We start from the raw sequence: 19,504 nt of genomic DNA on the forward strand, positions 1-19,504 counted from the left end.
GCCTCCCGACTCCACATCTCATCTGTTTGTGACAAAACAGAGGAGAAAATGAAACACATTTGCGGCCCAAACGCACTCGGGGAGGGGCTCAGACGAATCCAAGGTCTGTTGATAGAAGTGTGAGCATATGGTGTGCAGTGGTAAGTGTGTAGGCAAAGATGTGTGTGTGCATGTCTGCAGGGTGCGTCGTATTTGCCCAAAAATATCAAAGACAGGAGGATTTTGACTTAAGAAGCTCTTGTGTTTCCAGGGGGACAAAGAAGCTGAGCTCGGGCTGCCGTTCTCTCCACTCTGTGACCGAAAGTCAACGATGGTGGCACAGTCACAAATCGGTGAGAGGCTTCCCCACCCTCACATAAACCATCTGCACAATACAGTACGCCACTTTTTTTTGGGAAAAACATCTTGCAACTGAAGGAATTTTGCACTGAGGAATGGACAAACATTTGAACTAGCTAGAACACGTTTAAAAGTGTAGAGGTTACATAGGCCAAAGGTGTATTTACTGTTTTCACAGAAGATTACTGAATCTATTGATATTTTTTGCATCACAAATTATTAAAAAGGCTAATTTTTATTTCGAGTAATTGAAGTCTGCCACATTTGAACAAGAAAATATCGGAAAAATGTGTAAAAGAAATAAAAATAAACCAAAATAAGCTATTTTATTCTGTCTCCACAGAAACACTAATCATATAGGAAACTGGCATCTATTTTGAAACAGCAGCTAATATTTGCTGATAAGCAGGCAGGTTTTGAGTTCCCTCTGAGGTTCACTCTTATTTCACTTTTGGTTCTATCATTCTCTCATCTTGACTTCTTTATTTGCTTCGCCAACAGGAATATTTTCTTGTACCTGGTATAGTTTTTAGTTAATTCTGTCCTTCAGACCTCCAACTAACTGGAAAAATCAAAGAACTGTCTTCTTTCTGTTTTTTATTGCTTTAGTTTTCCCGATAGATTTCTTACCCAGTGGCAAGGAAGAAAGGAAGGCTTATAGCCAACCAGTCTGAATGTGTCATTATTCTATAATTATTACATTGTGCAATCTACATCTACATCACACACTACATCAAACTGCTGTTTGCCCGTTTTACTAGTTAACGTTAAAAAGATTATTATTTTTTTGCTCTGGGCTTCTTTTCTTCTTTTTAACCTTTAATAGCACAAAATAGACTGTGACTATATACCGCAGACATGCTAACATTACCTTTGCCGACGTCTTCATCTCCAGGATTCATAGACTTCATCGTAGTGCCAACCTTTACTGTGCTCACCGACATGATGGAGCGCATTGTCACGCCACTCATTGAGGAGGCCTCCCATTCCGGTTTGACTGGTTTCAGACGCTCAAGGTAAGCTGCAGTGGTTTCTCTCAGAGATCATTTAGGAATAAAAAAGTTTGTGCAGCTCAGTCGGAAAACCAAGCAGATGGAAGTGGGTGACTGTATGTAAATCACATTACATTTTATTCAACCAGCCTCGTCGATCAAGAATAAAAAAAACGTGCTGTTTTCTCTCCTCGTGTACCTTTCCAAGAAACTACTTGCTCAATGACAAGATTAGACCTCAACAACCCTGCTGCAATAACGGCATATCTAATGGAAGTATTGAGAACAGCAGATGAGTCTCCCATGAGTAATCCATTTCTGTGCGTGGAAATGTTTCCACCTTTCATCAAGCAGAGCTACACACCTTGAAATTGACATTTTAGGGATGCTAGTCGAGTTCACCTCACCGTCCGTGATCGAGAATGAGCTGTGGTGCTGGATTGGCATACACAAAAGCCTCTCGAGATACAAAAGGAAGCGATTTTGCCTTCACTGGTTTAATTAATTGGCTCAATACTTTTCCTCCGGCCTCGTACTCAATCACGTATGTGCAAGGCTTTCAAAGTTCCCAAATAAGAAAGTACATTCCGCTTGCTTTTTTGTTCATAATATTTAAACTATAACGAGAAAGATAATTAAAAAACTTTAGTCTGTAAATTGTTTAAACTTTATGTTTTGTTAAGTGGGCTCATTGCAAAATAAAGCAGTACTTGGGGAGTCTGGCTCTGCATCTTTTGTTGCACCTGCACATCAATATCATCCTCCCTGTTCTCCTCAACAGCAGTCATTAGCATCACTCAGTGGGCCTCTAGTCAAAGCTAACCGAGTGGAAATCTCAGATAGTGTTGCCACTTGTGCAGTCTCTTTGTCTACGTACACACCTGGGTGCTTTTGATTTTCCTTGGACTGTTTCTTCACACCGTTTATAGCTGCTTTCAATCACCTGTAACTATGTCTGTCTCGCTTCCTATGATTATCCACCTCTGCTTCTTCCTTGCTTTTTCAACACGCAGACAAATCTAAAAGCTCAAGTTTTTTTTTAGCTGAAAAAGAATTTTTTTTGACATTTATGGTCCCCAGAGACAGATTCCTTCTGACTTTTAAGATCCCATAGATTTTTTTTTTCCTAGGGCTAACGTCACTGACATTAGTAACTTTGAATTAAATATCTGCAACTATTAAAAGAATTGCAGGAAGCTGACGTTCTTGTACCTTACATAATAGATTTGGAATATCTTTTCTGATCCATTAAAAGGGGTCTTCCAGCAGTGTAGAACTGCAATTCCCTGCAGCTGGAGGTCTGTGACTTTTAGTGCCTGTAATAAAAAGTCCCATTGTTCAGTCAGTCATGAGCACCTTCTAAATGCCCGACTTTTGTTTGAAAAACAGGAGCTTTCAAAGTGTGACATGATTAACAAATATGATGGCAGCAATTGGTACATTAACATGGAAGAGCAAGGTCAAAGAGTTAAAATGAACCAACCTGAAGTAAGTTCACAATCACAGATATGAACTAGGTCAGATAAATTCAAAACAACGATTCTTTACCCTCAAAAAGCATGAAGCAATAATTCCGAGTAAAATGTAACTGTGATGTATAAAATCAAAGGTTCATTTATTCACATAATGAATTGTTAAGAAAGATGTCCTTGGTATAAACTAAATACTGTATACCAGGCTAATAGATGTCATCAGACCAGATTGCATTAAACTTTTTTTGAGTATATATTTTTTTATTGCGCTGCCCTGGGGTATTCTTTTTCAGTGGCACCTCCTCCTACTGTCAACTCCCCAAACTAATTTCTCTATATCACTACAGAATCACACACAGGCTGATGGTAAAAGTAAAGAAACAAATTCAAGTATGTGCTTTGCCACTTTGCCGCTCACTGAGTAGGCACATTGGTTTACTAATTTAAAACAGCTTTTGCTGGCTTGTGGTATTACAATTTGGTTATGATTTGCATAATCAGTCTTTCATCAATATCTCCCATGAAAGACCAGATGATCTACACAATGTGTTTTTTTTTTATTTGACTGAAATATCTGACATCTTTTCCGTTAGGAAATTGTTCTTGAAAACTCCTTAAAATCTTCAGCCAGTCTTGTGCAATGATGCTAATGCTTCCATTGTCTTAAACACCACCAGCTGCAGCCATGCAACTGCATTAACCTCTTTTCAGCAGATACATGCCCAGTGATGGTAAAAGTGGCCCGATTTCAGTCTCTCAGAGCTGCTTGAATACCTCTAGATACTTTATCTCTTGTTTACATTTTTCTTTTTTGTCTGTCCAGTCTGAACAGTATTAGTTCAGATGAAAGCAAAAGGCACAGTGTCAAGAGCATGGGCTCCGACAGCAGCTCATCGGGCCCGGGCTCTCTCCTGACGGTGGACATGAAGAACTTCAAAGCGTTGTGGAATGAAGAAGTTTATCAAAACCGAGAGAGGTGGAAAGCCCAGGCCGCTAAAGGTATAGTACAGTTCGATCTAGTGAAAATATGGTGATTTATGGCCATGGTAAATCTGATCTGTCCAAACAGATCATGACCTTCTCCACAGAAAATTGGCTTTAAAAAGCTGCACTGCTTTCGACTTATAGGGAGGTTTTAACTGGCCTGCACAACAACAGCATTGGTGGGAACATGATCTGTTGAGACATGATGAAATAATACACCACTGCTGATCAGTATGTCAGTGTGGATTAATTTGTATTTAATTTACTTCATACTACAGTAGCACAAAAAACATTAGACTGAAGCTACATATGTCTTGTGAGTTGGTGGAGACCAAAAACAGAGCTAAAAGAAAGAATGTTAGACTTACATTTAAAGTCCACAAAGTACAGCTCCAGTGTGTTAACAAAAACACTGTTTGTTAATCCTCATCTCGAATTTTCCTCATTTAAAGTAAAAAATAAGGAGTTATGAATATTTCTAAACTGCTCCCATACTCCATTTTACCTCAGAAGCAGAGGAAAGAGCTAAAAAGGAAGCAGAGGAGCGAGCACAGCAGGAAGAGTCGATGGAGCCCCAGGAGGTCAAAGCAGAATCTGAACAGCCTGAACCAAAGGAGGACAAATTGGAGGGAGAGTCGCCCGAGTCGGAAGAGGTCAGCACACCACCAGATGGTAACACAGGGAAAACAGAGCAGGGAGCACAGCCTGGGAGTGCCACGCACAAGAGCCCCCCACTGCAGAACGGTACTTCCTTTAAACTATGTAATCCCACAGCATGGCCGGCTTTTAAAAGACGTGACCTAAGGCCTGATCCTCTACATGTTGCAGTCAGTACATACAGTTTACTGACATGCAAACTTTTTCTGGGAGCTTAAGTGATCATAAAAGTTTGCAGAACATAGCTAACTTTTCCATGGAATTTGATATTGATCAGTGCATCAGTGTAGTCTTAGATTAACTTCCAAAATGTAACGTTTTAATGAAATCTTTCGAGTACATATGAATGTTTACAAAATATTTGTTAATTCCTAACTAGACTGGACCAAATCCCTCCCTTCAAAGTCAGAATAAAAAACTACCCACCCTTAAAGCAAATCATGGGATCTTTATGTCTCGTTTCATCAAAGCAGCACTCTGAAGTCCAGATACTGTGAACAGTATCCCATTTGAGATGAAAAAGCTTCACATCAGCACATATGAAAAGCTGAAATTAAAATATACGTGTCACTTGGACTGACTAATCAGTTTGATGGATTGTTGTAGCTTTTTAATCCAAGAATAGGTTTGTTATTGTATTAGAACAGAATGAGAAACACAAGGAGGATTTTTTCTATCCAATTTTTTAAATTTTGAAAAAAGAGAGCAAATGCAAAGTTCCTTTAATCATATTTTTAGCTTATGAGCATCAAATTTCCCCATTTTCATTTTCCCAGTGTTTGCTTCAAGTTTTAAAATATTATCATATTCAGTTTTTCTGACAGTATTATCAGCTTGTTCCATCTCTTTATACAGAGCATTACATTTACACTGAGCAAAATATTCTGTTTGGAAGTTGCAACTTTCCATCAGACTAAATTCTGTAGATTTGGGGATTGTACATAATTTAATGCTGCCTTCGTTATACAGACCATTCTGTGGGTCTGTATTTTAGAATTACTCATTGGACTATTGCATGTTTTTAAATGCTGATTTTAAATGTATAAGTACAGTCAGAATAGTAACACAACCATTTCTTTTTTCAGGAGAGCTGTCAGAAGGGGCCGAGTCTCCAGAAGGTGAAAAAGACAAAAACAAAGCAGTCGAGGGTGAGTGTAACCCTGCAGCCTGAAGCTACTGATAGAAAATAAAACTGAAATATCTTTATTTCCATCTATTTCTGTATGCAGGGCTGTGGAAAGTATTTGCCCCTTCCAGATTTTTTTTTTTTGTTTGTTTCAGACGTAAATATTTCAGATTATCAAAACTTTAATAATGGACAAAGACCACCTGTTACAAAATGCAGTTTTTAAATGATTATTTCATTTTTAAGAGGGAAAAAAAGCTATCCAAACTTACCAGGCACTATGTGAAAAAGTAATTACCTCCATACATGTAGTACGTGTACATGATTTAACAATTGTGTATGCATACATGATTGCATGAATGATTGTGATTAACCACATTTTTTGGAAAGCATTCAGAGTTCAGTTTCACTACCCACAATCAGGCCTGATTACTGCCAGACCTGCTGAATCAAGAAATCACTTAAATAGAAACTGACAAAGTGAAGTAGGCTAGATCTCAAAAAGGAGCCGTGGTATGATTCTCAAAGGAGTCATGCCACAATTTAAAGAAACAGATGAGACACAAACAGTTTTTAGTCTGTAAAGTGTTACAAAGTGATTTCTAAGGCTTCCACAGTGAAAGCCATTATCCACAAATGGTGAAAACATGGAACAGCATAGAGCCTTCCCACGAGCAACAATGACTCATCCAGGAGGTCACAAAAGAACCCAAAACAACATCTACAGAACTGCAGGCCTCACTTGCCTCAGTTAAAGTCAGTGTTCATGATTCAACAACGTGAAAGAGACTGAAAAAAATGCTGTCGACCAAAAAATACCAACTTTAACTTTTTGAAAGGTTTTATTCCTGTTGCATCTGTGTAAAACTAACACTGCATTTAAAAAGAACATCATACCAACAGTCGAGCATGGTGGTAGTGTGATGCTCAGGAGCTTCTGTGCTGTTTCAAGACCTGGAGGACTTACTGTAAGTGATGGTACCATGAATTCTGCTCTCCACCAGACATTCCTGAAGGAGAACGTCCAACCATCAATTCATGCCCTGAAGCTGAAGTTCACTTGAAACATACCAGCAAGACAACCTCTGAATGGCTCAAAAGAGCAAAATGAAAGTTTTGCAGTGGCCTAGTGAAAGTCTGGACTTATATCAAATTAAGATGCGTGACTTTAAACAGGCTGTTCATGCTCAAAAACCCTCCGATGTGGCTGAATTAAAATAATTCTGCAAGGAGGAGTGGGTCAAAATTCCTGAAAGGTGGTGTGAGAGACTCATTGGCAGTTATCACAAATGCTGGATTGCAGTTCTTGCTGCCAAAAGCGACTCAACCAGTTTAGGGAGCAATTACTTTTTCACACAGATCTGGATAAAATGTTTTCCCTTAATAAATGAAATAATTGTTTAAAATCTGCATTTTGCATTTATTTGGGTTATCTTTGTCTAATAATAAAATTGTTTCAGTGATCTGAAACATGTAGTTGTGAGGAATGCAAAAAGAATAAGAACTCACCAAGGGGGCAAATACTTTCCACACCACTGTATCTCCCTTGAAATAAGGTAACTTACTAATTTTGTGAATCACAGTGTTGGAGTATTTGATTAGAAGATAACACAAATATATCATTTATTTCCCTAAATGATTAATATCTCTTTCCTGTTTGCCCCCAAACAGAGGTCGTGATGGAGTAAGTAAGCTGGGGAGTACCAGTGCCACTCTGTTGTCACTGTTGCTGCAACTTAAACCTGCTTTAAATCTTGCATGGGAGAACTCAGACTCACGTTAGAGAGTCATTAGTTGGACTGTGCCGCCCTCTACAGGACACTGAGAAACAGCCACCTTTGCTTCCCTGTCTTTATAATCAGCCATTTTTTTTTCTTTTCTTTTGCTTTTATCACGTTTCTGCTCCCAGGCTCTCACGTGCATTATTCTTTTCTTCCTGCTTACTGATAAAGCCAGCTAAGATGATTTAATGACCTGATTTTTTCTTTTTTTCTTAAAGTATACCATCGATTTACTTTTCTCCAAGTATGTTCAATAAGTATGTTTCACATAGCCACATACACGTAGCCATTGTACAAGTCCCACTTTGCCTCAGCAGCTCTCTTCATGGTTTGGTTATAAAACTGAAAACCTTTTTTTGTGTTTTTAAGCAGTCACATATTTTAATTCTTCAATCACAGACAAAACGCAGACTTGTTTTGAAATGCAGAGTAAATGCACATTCAGAGGGACTCTTATCTGCTACATAGCATGTACAGTATACGGACATGTGTACAGCACTACTGTTTTATTCTCACGTAAAACGCTCTACCCCTTTGATTTGGAAGTTCCTGTTGGGAGCTTCTTATGGCCGCTGAAGCCACTTTAGACACATTAACATGCAATCTTCACCACCGGTTGTGGCTCATTTTCCTCTGAACAATGCTTCCTTCCGTAGTGCTTTCCTCAGACATTGTGAAGTTTTAACACATTTGTGCTCCTTGCAGTCAGGAACATATTGTTGATGTCCTCTTTACTGTATATATTAGACAGTCTGTATATGTCTGGAGAAGGAGTAGAAATCTATCCACAATCCACCACAATTTTTGACATAGTTTAAAATAATAGTTGAAAACAATGGGAATGCCTCTTGTGCAATTTAAGACATATCACACACGCAAATCCATTCAAGTTTTTGTAAGATATAAAATTCTCTTTTCAGTACTTTTTTTTTTTGGTAAAACAATTTGTATTGCTCATGTCACGTATGAATCATGCCCTAGATGTGTTTTAAGATCCTCACAAAGTTTGTCTTCTTCTCGATGCCTTCTTACATGGATGAAAGCTGTAGCAAAATGTCAACATTGTTTGCTGAAAAATCTTCTATATGTATTTTTGTTTCCTTTTCCAGCACAGTTACATAACAGCAGCTTCACCTTCTAGGTTGTGGGCGTAGTGTTTAATGTACATGTTTACAGTGTGCTCATACACCTATTAGCAGGCTGAATCCATCTGATGCATCACAGGCTATGAGTCCCCACTGTATCGCTTCTTGGTTGTTTGCCAAGGTTTTTAAGGCTTGTAATCTCGTGTACAGATGATGCAAATATTGCTTACTGTGCAAATGTAACATATTAAACCACTGCAATGCAGGTTCAGCTTTTACTATTAATGTAATACGTATAATTGGAAGAAAGGAAAAGAAGCATTGCGGCAGTATTTGCAGTATGATGGCTATGCTTTCTCCACAATAGTGCACTTTTATTTTATTTTCCTTGCATTCTTTTATTTGGAAATTCCCAAATTGACTGTGCTAAGGTCAAATTCCTGGCATTTAGCTGGCTTTTACAATAAGTTGTAAGTATACTATACATGTGTACACAGCTACTGATATGTATAGTATATATTATCCTGCGTTCTAAAAGGGGTTATTACCTTTTCCCCCTTTCATTTTTTTCATTGTAACAGGAACATCAGTTCTCTGGAGGGGTATGGCAGTTTTTCACGCGATGTAATCACATGCTGCTTTTTACCTAAAAAAAGGAAAAAATAAGAAAAGAAAAAACTAGAGTCATTGGTTATCAGGCCAACTGACTGAATGTGTGCCTCTATCTGTACTTCCGTTTTCACACCTTTCATCTGTAGGAAAATTTTGTGATGTCATTTTAATCTGTGCTGATCCGGTTAAGGTCAAACAAACCAGTTAATATCTTCCAACACACTCAAGATTTGAAAAACACACGTTGTCTCTGTAAAGTCAGCAGAAGTAATGTATTTATGATCGCATATTTTGCTCTATTTCATTTAGATGCGTTTATTCTGGCTGTTTTGTGCTGTACGTATGTTGTCCCTCTGTTGTTTTATTGTACCGTTTTGCTCCTCCTTTGTCTTGGAGGATGGATTGTCAAAAACGTGCGTCTGTAACATGTAGGGACTTCTTTTTGTTTCTCCTCTATCTGTGTCACTGTGATGTTTTCTTGCACCAACTTTGAAGTCAGAAAAATTCAAGAGATTCATAAATGTAAATTTCTATTCTAACAGTCTTGCCAAATTAGATTGAAAAGAAAAATTTATTGCATCCTCACAATAGGCTGCTTGGTAAAACAGATTATAGTTGCCCTACTGAGGGACCAACACATGTACAGTCTTGTAGTTTGCTCTACCTTCCACTAGCTACTGTGATAGCCTACTGTATGAATATGTAACAGGAATTTATACCAACCATAATAGGAAACATAGCTGTTATGACATGTAAAGACTTCTGAACATGGTGTTTTGTAATGTTTACTATGAAACAAATCATTTGTTGTTCATTTAATGCTTTTTTTCCTCCTTGTTTAGTCTGATTCACTCTATAATGACTGATCTCAAACTGTTGAAATGACTGAGGTTAGATGGGTTTGAAGGATTTGTGTGTGCGTGCGTGTGTGTGCGTCTTTGTGTGTGAGAAACTGCCACAAAATACTTAATGTGCATTTTCTGATCTCCTCACTGTGATCTTCTCTGTTGATGAGAGTATGATGAGATGAGTGTTTGTGGGAGAGAAACAAAAAGTGATGCAGTGGATTGTGTAAACCTGAGTGAACAATTCATTTTGAATCTATTCTAGTATTAGTTTTAAATGCTCCATCAGGCCAATACTCCTGATATGTTTGCTTTTATAAAAAGCATTCATAATATCAAAGTTAAATTGAGACAAAAAGGATAGGTGACATAAAAATAATAATTTTAAAGATGTTGAATTTCACTTTGTTCTGTACTACTCTCTACTACATCCCTGAATAAACAGACTGACTGAGTGTGTGTGTGTGTGTGTGTGTGTGCGTGCGTGCGTGCGTGCGTGTGTGTTGCTGTCCCATGCCGGCCAGGCGGCCGTGTGTGCCACCATGCTCTGTGACTGCACAGCCGTATCAATAAATCTTGATTCAAAGGGCTCAGATCATGTCTGCCTGTCTTCATTTCTGCAAAACACCATCTGACATTTTTAAAGATATAAAGATACTCTACATATTTTATACATAAGAGTATCTTTTTCAAGAAAATGACCGGAGCAATTATATATATAAAAGTCATTACTGAATCATGGTGAAAATTTCAAATCACTGGGTTAGAATATATAAAAGTAATTTTTCTTACATGACACAGGATGTGTTTGATCACATAAATGGCTTTACAGATCATCTACATGTTGTAGCTGTTTACTGTCACCAGGTGACAGTAAAAATATGTGAAACAGCCAGTTTGTGGGCTTTGCTGCTTTTGGCCTCACAGACAACAGTCCTGATCTGTGTTAAACCTGCATTGTTTTCTTTCATTTTCTTTTACCATTCAGGGGCAAATCTTCTGGTTTCAAAGACTTCTGGTCCCATAGAAGTCTATGAGAAAACAGCACTTGGACTTGACCTGCACAAACACTTTCCTGATGAGTTTATGGGCTCAATCTTTCATTTCAGGTCATGCTGCTGTAAATAAAATGGTAATAAGCATAAGAGAATGTCACAGCAAGTAGATCCACATGTTTGATTTGGTAGACTTTTACACCAGATCTCTTTTCAGACATGATCCTCTAAAAAAGTTTGTCTCCTCTTTTGATTAAACCACATTGCAGATGTGTAAACTACCAAAAGCCATTGATTAATTAGAGCCATTAATAAAGTTTTAAATCTAGTATCTGAATTTGGGTCATTCAAGTCTCCAGCAAGGTGGATTATCTGGGATATGTCCATTGACTTGGGACAGGATTTTAGTGTTGGTGAGTGAATGTTTATTTGCCTGCTAGTTACATTTCTAATATTTCATCTGTGTCTGTGTCTGTATGCTACACAAGTATAGTTTATGGAGATACATTTTTTAACCAAAGTTGTTCGGATTAACAATTTCTCCCCCTTATACAAATATGGGTACTTTTGGCTCCAGAAAGACCCATGTGGTCGGGTCCAGACACCAATTTGTGACACCATGGTGGATATGTCTAACTTTTATACTGTGTACAGCACAGGTGGGAAGTAACAAAGTACAAGTACTGCAACACTCGATGATACAGCATGTGGGGCATGTTATAAAGTGTTATCTAAGTACTAAATACTTCTGTGCTGCTTGGCATAAAGTGTGTCTGTTAGCTAAAGGTACAGTTGCTGTATATATAACTTTAATTGGAGATGGAAAAAGAAAACAGGACAAAAAAGCAAGAAGAGAGGATGTGTTTAAAGGTAAGGATGCAGTGATATTTGATAAACTGGAAATTTAAAGCTTACATTTAATGTCCCTATTAATTTTGGCATTTGTTTTTAATAAACATAAGATCCATGCATGTGTTGGTGAAGTTATGTTCTGTCAGATGCACTGTAAAACAAAGTTAAGTATGCTAGCTGTGCATTTTTCAGTTTGGAGGGAAATACTAGGACGTCTAATGCAGGCCACACTGTCTAGTTTGCACTGGAGTTACAGTTAGGCACTGTACTGGGGTGGTGCAGCTCATTTGTGGTGTTCATGGTTAATGTTGGCTTAGATCACAGTTTACAGATATCAGATTAAGTTTAAGATGATTACTGATTCACTGAATTCTACCTTTTATAGTACTAGTACTAGTTTATACTGTTTAAGTTGGAGTTGGAAATGAGCCTCGATAGCTCATTTAACATCTGCAACAAGAGCAGCAGCACAGGTCAGCTGATCACAGGCTGTACACAGAAACTACTGCCACTCACAACAGAAATTATTCTGACTTTTAATAATTGATTCATTTCCCCACAATGAGTCACTACAACCAGCCTTGGAGTTCCTGCAGCACACACCACACTTTAAGGTGTGGAAACAAAGTCATCCATCCACAATGTATTAACCTTGTATTAACACAGCCAAAAGCAAAAAGAGCTATTAAATAAATCAATTCTTTGTTCTACGTGACAGATGTTTAAACAGTCAACATTCATTAGAATTAGAATTTAAGTTGAAAAAGGTTTCCTTAATATTATTTTATTTTAGCTTTGCACAAAAATATCTTGTAGAAAGGTGCTCCAAAGACTTTTTACTTTTACACTTTCAGAACTTTTCAGAGCCTGTACTTTTTTACTTTAACCCAAGTAAAGAAGTTAAATGAATATTTTCAACAGTATATTCACTACTAACTTAGTGACAATTGTGCATACATTTGCCACTTATGTTGTACATTCACAAGGTAGATGAACTCATGAAAGTCCAATATAAAGTATGGAATTCTTAAAATCGTGAGTTATGCAAAACTAAAAGAAGAAAGTCCAACAGTGGAGCTGAGATGAGCATGACAGATCTGGCTTAAGCTGCAAAATACAGGAGAATCTGCATCTCAAACTAGGAGTGTTAACTTTGTAAAGTATGAAAGGAAAAGTTTTCTGACAGAAAGTTTTATTTTCTTTACAGTGTTCAGTCACACTTTAGTTAGATTAAGGTGATGGTGTATAACAGACTTTGAGCAATGTTTTCTCTTATCAGCAGGCACTTTTATACACTCACCAGTAGGGATGGGTATTGATAAGATTTTAACGATTCCGATTCCATTTTCGATTCTGTTTAACGATTCGATTCCTTATCGATTCTCTTATCGATTCTTTTTTTTTTAAAAGGAGAACACTAAAGTCGATTAGCTTAGAACTGTGTTTTATATCTTCTCTTTGAACAAGATAGAAATTTAGGAGTAACATGGCCTTACAAACCCAACAGTGAGATCTTAAGAGATCCACAGCCTATGGCTCTTCAATGGGGTGTCACAGGGTCCCCAGGAAAAAAAAAAGTATATGTAAAATAATAAAATAAATATTCTCCTGTAGCAATAACAAAGTTTAACATAAATTATTCTGTAGCAATTACACAAGAATATCCAGTAATGTCCTGCCTACAATTAAACACATTCACTTACCAAAGTGAAATCGGGGACATCTGCTGTGGCAAATGGGTGCAAGCCTTTGACCACAAACTTAGACACTGCTGGGTGACATTCGTCTATCCTGGCCTGAAAGGAGACGCTACCGGTAGACTGCAGCGAGAACTGCCAGCATCTGAGCCAGCCAGACTCTGTCTCTCTCATCATGGTTATCTAAATGCAACCCACAGTAATAGCAGGTTTTGTAATAAGGTAAATCGCGCTAACATAATATGCAATGCTAATTGATTAGTTACCTGCAGTATTAACGGGAGAGGACGTGGAAATGCTACCGCTGCTGCTGGGTTGAGCTTCGCTAGTCCGGAGCGGATCAAAAACACGACATTCGTTGAAAGCAATCGCGTGTTTTTTGAGCAAATGCTTTTGCATATTCGTAGTGTTTCCTCTCTTTGATGAAATCTCTACTTTGCAAGTATTGCACGTTGCGCCGTTGTCATCCTTTCTCATAAAGTGTAACCAAACTTTTGAGCGTTTGTGCCGCTCAGGCGCCGTGTTTCCTACTGGGTAAAAGACGCTACTCAACGTGATGACGTCATTCGGGGCGACTGGAATCGATAAGGGAATCGTTTTTAAAAGTGGCAAACGATTCCAAGGAATTGAAACAGTGGGAACCGGTTCTCAACAAGAATCGGTTTTCGATACCCATCCCTACTCACCAGCCACTTCATTAGGTACACCTGTTCAACCACTGATCAATGCAAGTATCCAATGAGCCGATCACATGACAGCAACTCAGTGCATTTAGGCACCAGAATGAGGAAGAAAGGTGATTTAAGTGATATTGAAATTGGCATGGTTGTTGGTGCCAAATAGGATTTTCCCACACTACCACCTCTGGAATTTACAGACTAGTCTGAAAATCTAAATTTTTATTTATTTATTTATTGCCTGTCCCATTTGGTTCTTTAGCCGTCAGAATTGTTGTCTGAAGACCAACAAGGAGACCCAGTGGATTTACTTTGCCAAATGGATCATCACGGCCTGGCCGTATTGGTCCATTTGATCGACCTTTGTTGTTATTATTTATTTTATTTTATTTTCAGTTGTTACAGATGGGACAGACATGACTGAGGGATAGGAAAGGCAGAAAGAAAGATGAAGGAAAAGAAAAACAGAAGGGAAGAGGGACAGTGAGAAAGGGCACTTAAAAAGAGAAAGAAGAGGAAAAAAATCTCCTGGATCACCTGTTGAGAGAAAAAGACGAGAAAACAAGCAAAAAACAACAACAACAGAGCAACATACTAAACACAACACCATCACGTTAATCTAGCTAAGTGTAAACAGCAGTAAATACTAAATATTGAATGTTGTTGTAGGACCGACAGTGCATAATGTGCTTGGAAATAGCAGCCAATAAAGGTGTAGTTTATGTCTATGAACAGTGAACACCTGTGTGCACACCTGTGTGGATCAGTGCGCTTGTATTCAAAAGGTTTCCCCATGTAATGGGGCCCTGTCCCCCAGGGCATGAAGCAGGCATGGAGGAGATCCAGAATCCAGACATCCAGAGGCCCCAGAATGTGAGAGCCCAAGGAGGACCACTGGAGGGGCATCCGTGCCACCCTCCTGGGAAAATCTAAATATTAAATATCCAGTGAGCGAGTGAAGCTGCTGAGAAATGATGTAAGTGTCATGGACCTGGGTCATGCGACCCAGTGTTTTGAGTTTTAGTCTATTTTGATGTTTATTGTTTGTTTAGGTTCATTAAGTTATTCTAGCTCATTTCTTATTATATTACCCTTGTGTTAAGTCTCCCTTGCCGTTCATGTGTTTATGTCTGTGTGTCTTATGTTGTCAAGTTCATGTTGTCGTTTCTGTCATCTTCCCCTCCGTGTTTCCTGTTTTATTTTGAAAGAGTCTGTTCTTTGTTTACTGCATTTAATTTACTCTTTCCTGTGCATCATTATGTATATCCAAGTCAGCTGTTTCCTCATGTGTCTCCACTTCCCCTGATCACCTCATGTGTGTATTTAAGTCCTCTGTTTTCTGAATATCGTGGTCAGATTGTCTGTTATCCCCAGCATTGTCTTAGTCATTGTTATAGTCATAGAACTTCATAGTATTTGTTTCTTAGTATTTTTTAGTTTACTTAGGGTGCCATGCTTTACTCCTGCTATCATCCAAATAAAGGATCGCTTTCTGTTTAAACCTGCAACTCCTCGTCCACATCTGCTTTTGGGTCTTGTTTCAAAAAATACACCAGCGCACCCCGCCGTGACAGTAATGGAGTGGGGATGTTTTCTTGGCACACTTCAGGCCTCTTAATAACAACTGAGCATTATTTAAACACAACAGACCCCCCAAGCATTGTTGCTGATCATGTCCATCCCTTTACGACCATAGTGTAACCATTTCCTGATGGCTGCTTCTAGCAAGATAGCAGGTTATGTCATAAAGCTTAAATCATATTAGAATGGGATGGAAAATCTGCATTATGGATCTGCAAATCTGCAGGAACTGTGTTTTGCTATTGTAACCCAACCAGTGCAGGGGCCTCCCTACACCCTGGACTCTACGTTGTGTAAGTTTGTGTTGGATTGGGGTGCACAGCAGAGAGACCAGTTGGACACAGGCGTTCAATTTGTGGCTCGGACCGCACCGTTTATTCAGATGCTGGGGCAAACACCACTCCAATTCTGCTGCTGGCCCTTTGCAAATCACAGTAAACACTGCGTGATTATCAACATAGTAAAAGCCAACAACAAATATATAAAAAACACATTAAGCAAAAATAATCATGTCTTTACAAAATTCCTCGGTCTCAGGAATGAGTATGACACAAAACTAACATAGCAGGATTACCAGCAAACTGTAGCTGAAAAGCTAATGCTTCATCTTGCATTACTTTGCCCGAATGAATGCTCTGCTAACTAGCGGGAATGTAGCCCGAAATTGCAGCAGATATTACCAAATGAAACATGCACACAAACTGCTCATACTCTTATCAGACAATACATGAACCTCCCAACAAACACAATATATGCTTAGCAAACCGCCATTTTACACAGTGGAACACTTATTTTTAAACAAAAAACCAATGCAGTACACCACTGACAGTGCTTACCTTTGCAAATCACAGTAAACACTGAACCAAGATGGCGCCCGCGCGAACGAGAAATCTGAACTACGGTGTCCTGCAGAGACAAATGGTCAAAATTGCTTAGATCTACCATATATATATGCAGCTCAACAGCGACACCTTATGCCTTATTCCAGTCACTGCCTTACACTATTATGTCAATATGGGCCCAACTCTCTGAGAAACGTTTGCAGCACCTTGTTGAATCTATGCCACAAAGAATTAAGCAAGGTGTACCTAATAAAGTGTATATGTGACAGGTTAGTACACATAATTGGTAAGCCACCACAGGTGCAATTCTACGTTTGCCAAGGTAGCTATGTTTGGAAACCTCCCAGAATGCACTGAAGCAATAGCACCATGTATTTACAAGTTGTTTTATGCTGTTACACCCCGGCCTAGGCAACCGGGGTGCAACGTAGAAAAACAAAGATAAGGAAAATAAAACCACGAAGGCTCTCCACCAAAATCCCAAAACGAAAATATCCCATGACGAAAGTATTAACAAACCCATTCACAACTATTTACAACAGACTATTTCTTTACAACAAAACACCAAACTATTTACAACACGGGGGAGATCGCGACCATGACACACTGAAACACAGGGTTTAAATACATAGAGGGAGCAATCAGGAAATGGACCACAGGAGGGAAACACAGCTGGGGCAAATTAGAACTGACGAGACAGGGAAAATGTAAACTGAACACACTAAGATAACACAGACTTTCAAAGTAAAGCAGGAAATACATAAGTCATGCAAAAACAAAACACTGACACACCGAAACGTAACATATGCACATTCCCAATATTCCTGCATGTGCATTCCTGCAGTGTTACACAATATTTCACAATATGTCACTCAGAAATGTCCTCGTGCCTATTGTTTTAGTGTTTAAATGACTAAGTCCCATTTTAAAATGTCAAATTAAATGCCATGTGTTCTGTCATTGTCATTTTAAGATAACTTTATCATCATAATGTTCTTCTTTGTTTTAGATTTACATACACACGATACACATGTAAAGAAAAAAAAGAAATTTTTGTCTTTGTCCGATATTATTAATATTTACTGAGTGTGCACGGTATGTATTATAAATGACAATAACTGTATCTTGACTTACTTGCTAATACGCAGTCCACTAGGTGTCTCTGTTAGACCTTGAATTAAACTGCAGCTCCACCAACAGCACAGCTCTCTCCCTCGGAGGGCCTGTGGTACTAAAAATGATCAACGGACTTGATGTATATTGTGTCACTCTCCCAAGATAGTCCATGTATAGCTCTTTATCCACCATATAGGCAACTCCACAAACATTACACCGTGACTGCATATTTATCACCAGTAGCATGCATATTCATGGGCAGGTTGATGGAGCTCGTGGAGGGATGTGTACGAGTTCTCAGCTCAGTGCTGAGTGCCGGAGCAGAAGGCGAATGTTAATTCAATTATACGGCAGCTGTTCCTTGGTGCCCATGGCCACTGTGTTTGCACTAGAACAGAAATCTTGTATTAGGTCCCTAGCCATAAAAGACCGTTGCCAGGCATGAGAATGGAGACTGCCTGTAACCAAAAGCCATCAACAGTATTTTAAAGAGCTTTTAATGCCTATTTTTGGCTTGATTGAGGAATCTGGTGCTGCTGAAATGTAAGATTTGAGAGATTTTTGCCGCTGCTGTTGTTGTTTTGGCTCACTATTGATTTACAGAGCTGTTGTTGTTTTTTGTAGTTGCTCTATTAAAGCAGCTTGGAAGTATAATGTGCAAATGGGTTTCCTTGCTGTATTAACTCCAGTCAAGGGTGACTGAATAGAGTGTGCATCCTGTGGTGATTGTTTTATCATATTGTCACTCTTTTCTTACTTTGTGCATGTGCACTGTGGAGTCATGCTCATGACTTGTATGTTTTAGGTCTTCAAATGTGCTCAAACAGAAGTCCGTACACGTCATGAAGAGAAGTGCATTCAGCAAAGGGCTACGTGCATACAGTGTGAGGGAGCATGTGCTGGTATTCGTGGTCCTCCCCAACTCCTCAGGCTCGGGTTTAGCTCCAGTTCTGCTTGATGCAGTAAGAGTAGGAGGAAGTGTGGTGGGAGGAGGGTGTGAAGGCATCCACTGGCCCTTACCTTCGTTACCCGGCTGTCTGAGACTTGCTCTGTGTAATTTAATCACACAGCCGCTGGCAGGAACCGCTGCTCTGATGTTACCTGGACCTGTTTGCTTTTCTTTCATCAAAAGGAAAACAGCCACACCTGCACAGAGGCTATGCTCAACTGCACATTGCATATTAATAATAACAGCAGCACTGATGTCACTGATGTGGAAACACCCTTAGACTCATACACTCAAATGCAATGTTAATAAAAAGAGAAAAGATTATTTTCATCGATGATGTTGCTTTATAAAATAGACACAAATGCTCCCAGGACTCAAGAGTGACATCTGCAAATCGCTTGTGTCGTAACATTATCAATCTACAATCGAAATATGTTCAGTTTACCATCACATAAGAAAACAAATGGAGCACTAATGCGATGGTACTACACTGAAGCAAAACAACGATTGACCTTTCAGGACGCCATTCTCTAACCTAACCAGAATTAACAGCACGCTTTTGCCACTTAACTACACGCGGTCATTTGATTCGGTGTGTGAAGTAGACATTGCATATCAAGCTGTTTAATAAAAATTAAACCCTTTCTATCCACTGGAAGGCGCACAGAGCTGTATTTAGAGTGACTGATCGAGAGCCCAGAATCAAAGGGGCCTGTGGCATGAGCTGCTAGTGTGTCTGGGAATTGGCCCAAATCTTAAAGAGCCAAGCTTTCCTCATCTTGACTGGGGGCCGACCCCCAAATAGGAAGAAGCTATTTCTACTGGCAGCCAAGTGGTTGCTTTTCTGGAAGCCTGTCAGGTGAGGAGTGGTGGCTGCCAACTGTAACCCCCTCAGGTGAGCA

The 19,504-nt window shown here is 39.0% G+C and overlaps 1 protein-coding gene and 1 long non-coding RNA gene across 10 annotated transcripts in view; one reads left to right on the forward strand and one right to left on the reverse strand.

Annotated features, from left to right (window-relative positions):
- The window catches only part of pde1cb (phosphodiesterase 1C, calmodulin-dependent b), a 120,538-nt gene extending 110,052 nt beyond the window's left edge, over positions 1-10,486 (forward strand). For 8 of the 9 annotated variants that reach the window (XM_082512253.1, XM_082512254.1, XM_082512255.1 and 5 more), the window contains 6 exons: positions 251-332; positions 1,235-1,355; positions 3,627-3,802; positions 4,298-4,531; positions 5,530-5,592; positions 7,242-10,486. In XM_082512253.1, the coding sequence (XP_082368379.1) occupies positions 251-332; positions 1,235-1,355; positions 3,627-3,802; positions 4,298-4,531; positions 5,530-5,592; positions 7,242-7,258 (693 nt within the window). In that variant the 3' untranslated portion in view covers positions 7,259-10,486. The remainder of the gene's footprint in view (positions 1-250; positions 333-1,234; positions 1,356-3,626; positions 3,803-4,297; positions 4,532-5,529; positions 5,593-7,241) is intronic. The other variant, XM_082512256.1, reaches the window with a different exon arrangement.
- Positions 10,487-10,807: 321 nt separating this feature from the next.
- LOC309693263 lies at positions 10,808-13,733 on the reverse strand. Its single transcript, XR_014272603.1, has 3 exons — positions 13,704-13,733; positions 13,444-13,620; positions 10,808-11,011 (listed from the first exon to the last, which is right to left on the reverse strand). It is a non-coding gene; the product is annotated as an uncharacterized lncRNA (long non-coding RNA).
- Positions 13,734-19,504: the final 5,771 nt, after the last annotated feature.

The sequence above is a fragment of the Aulonocara stuartgranti genome (genome assembly GCF_965226115.1).
Source record: "Aulonocara stuartgranti genome assembly, chromosome: 18".
NCBI classification, from domain to species: Eukaryota; Metazoa; Chordata; class Actinopteri; order Cichliformes; family Cichlidae; genus Aulonocara; species Aulonocara stuartgranti.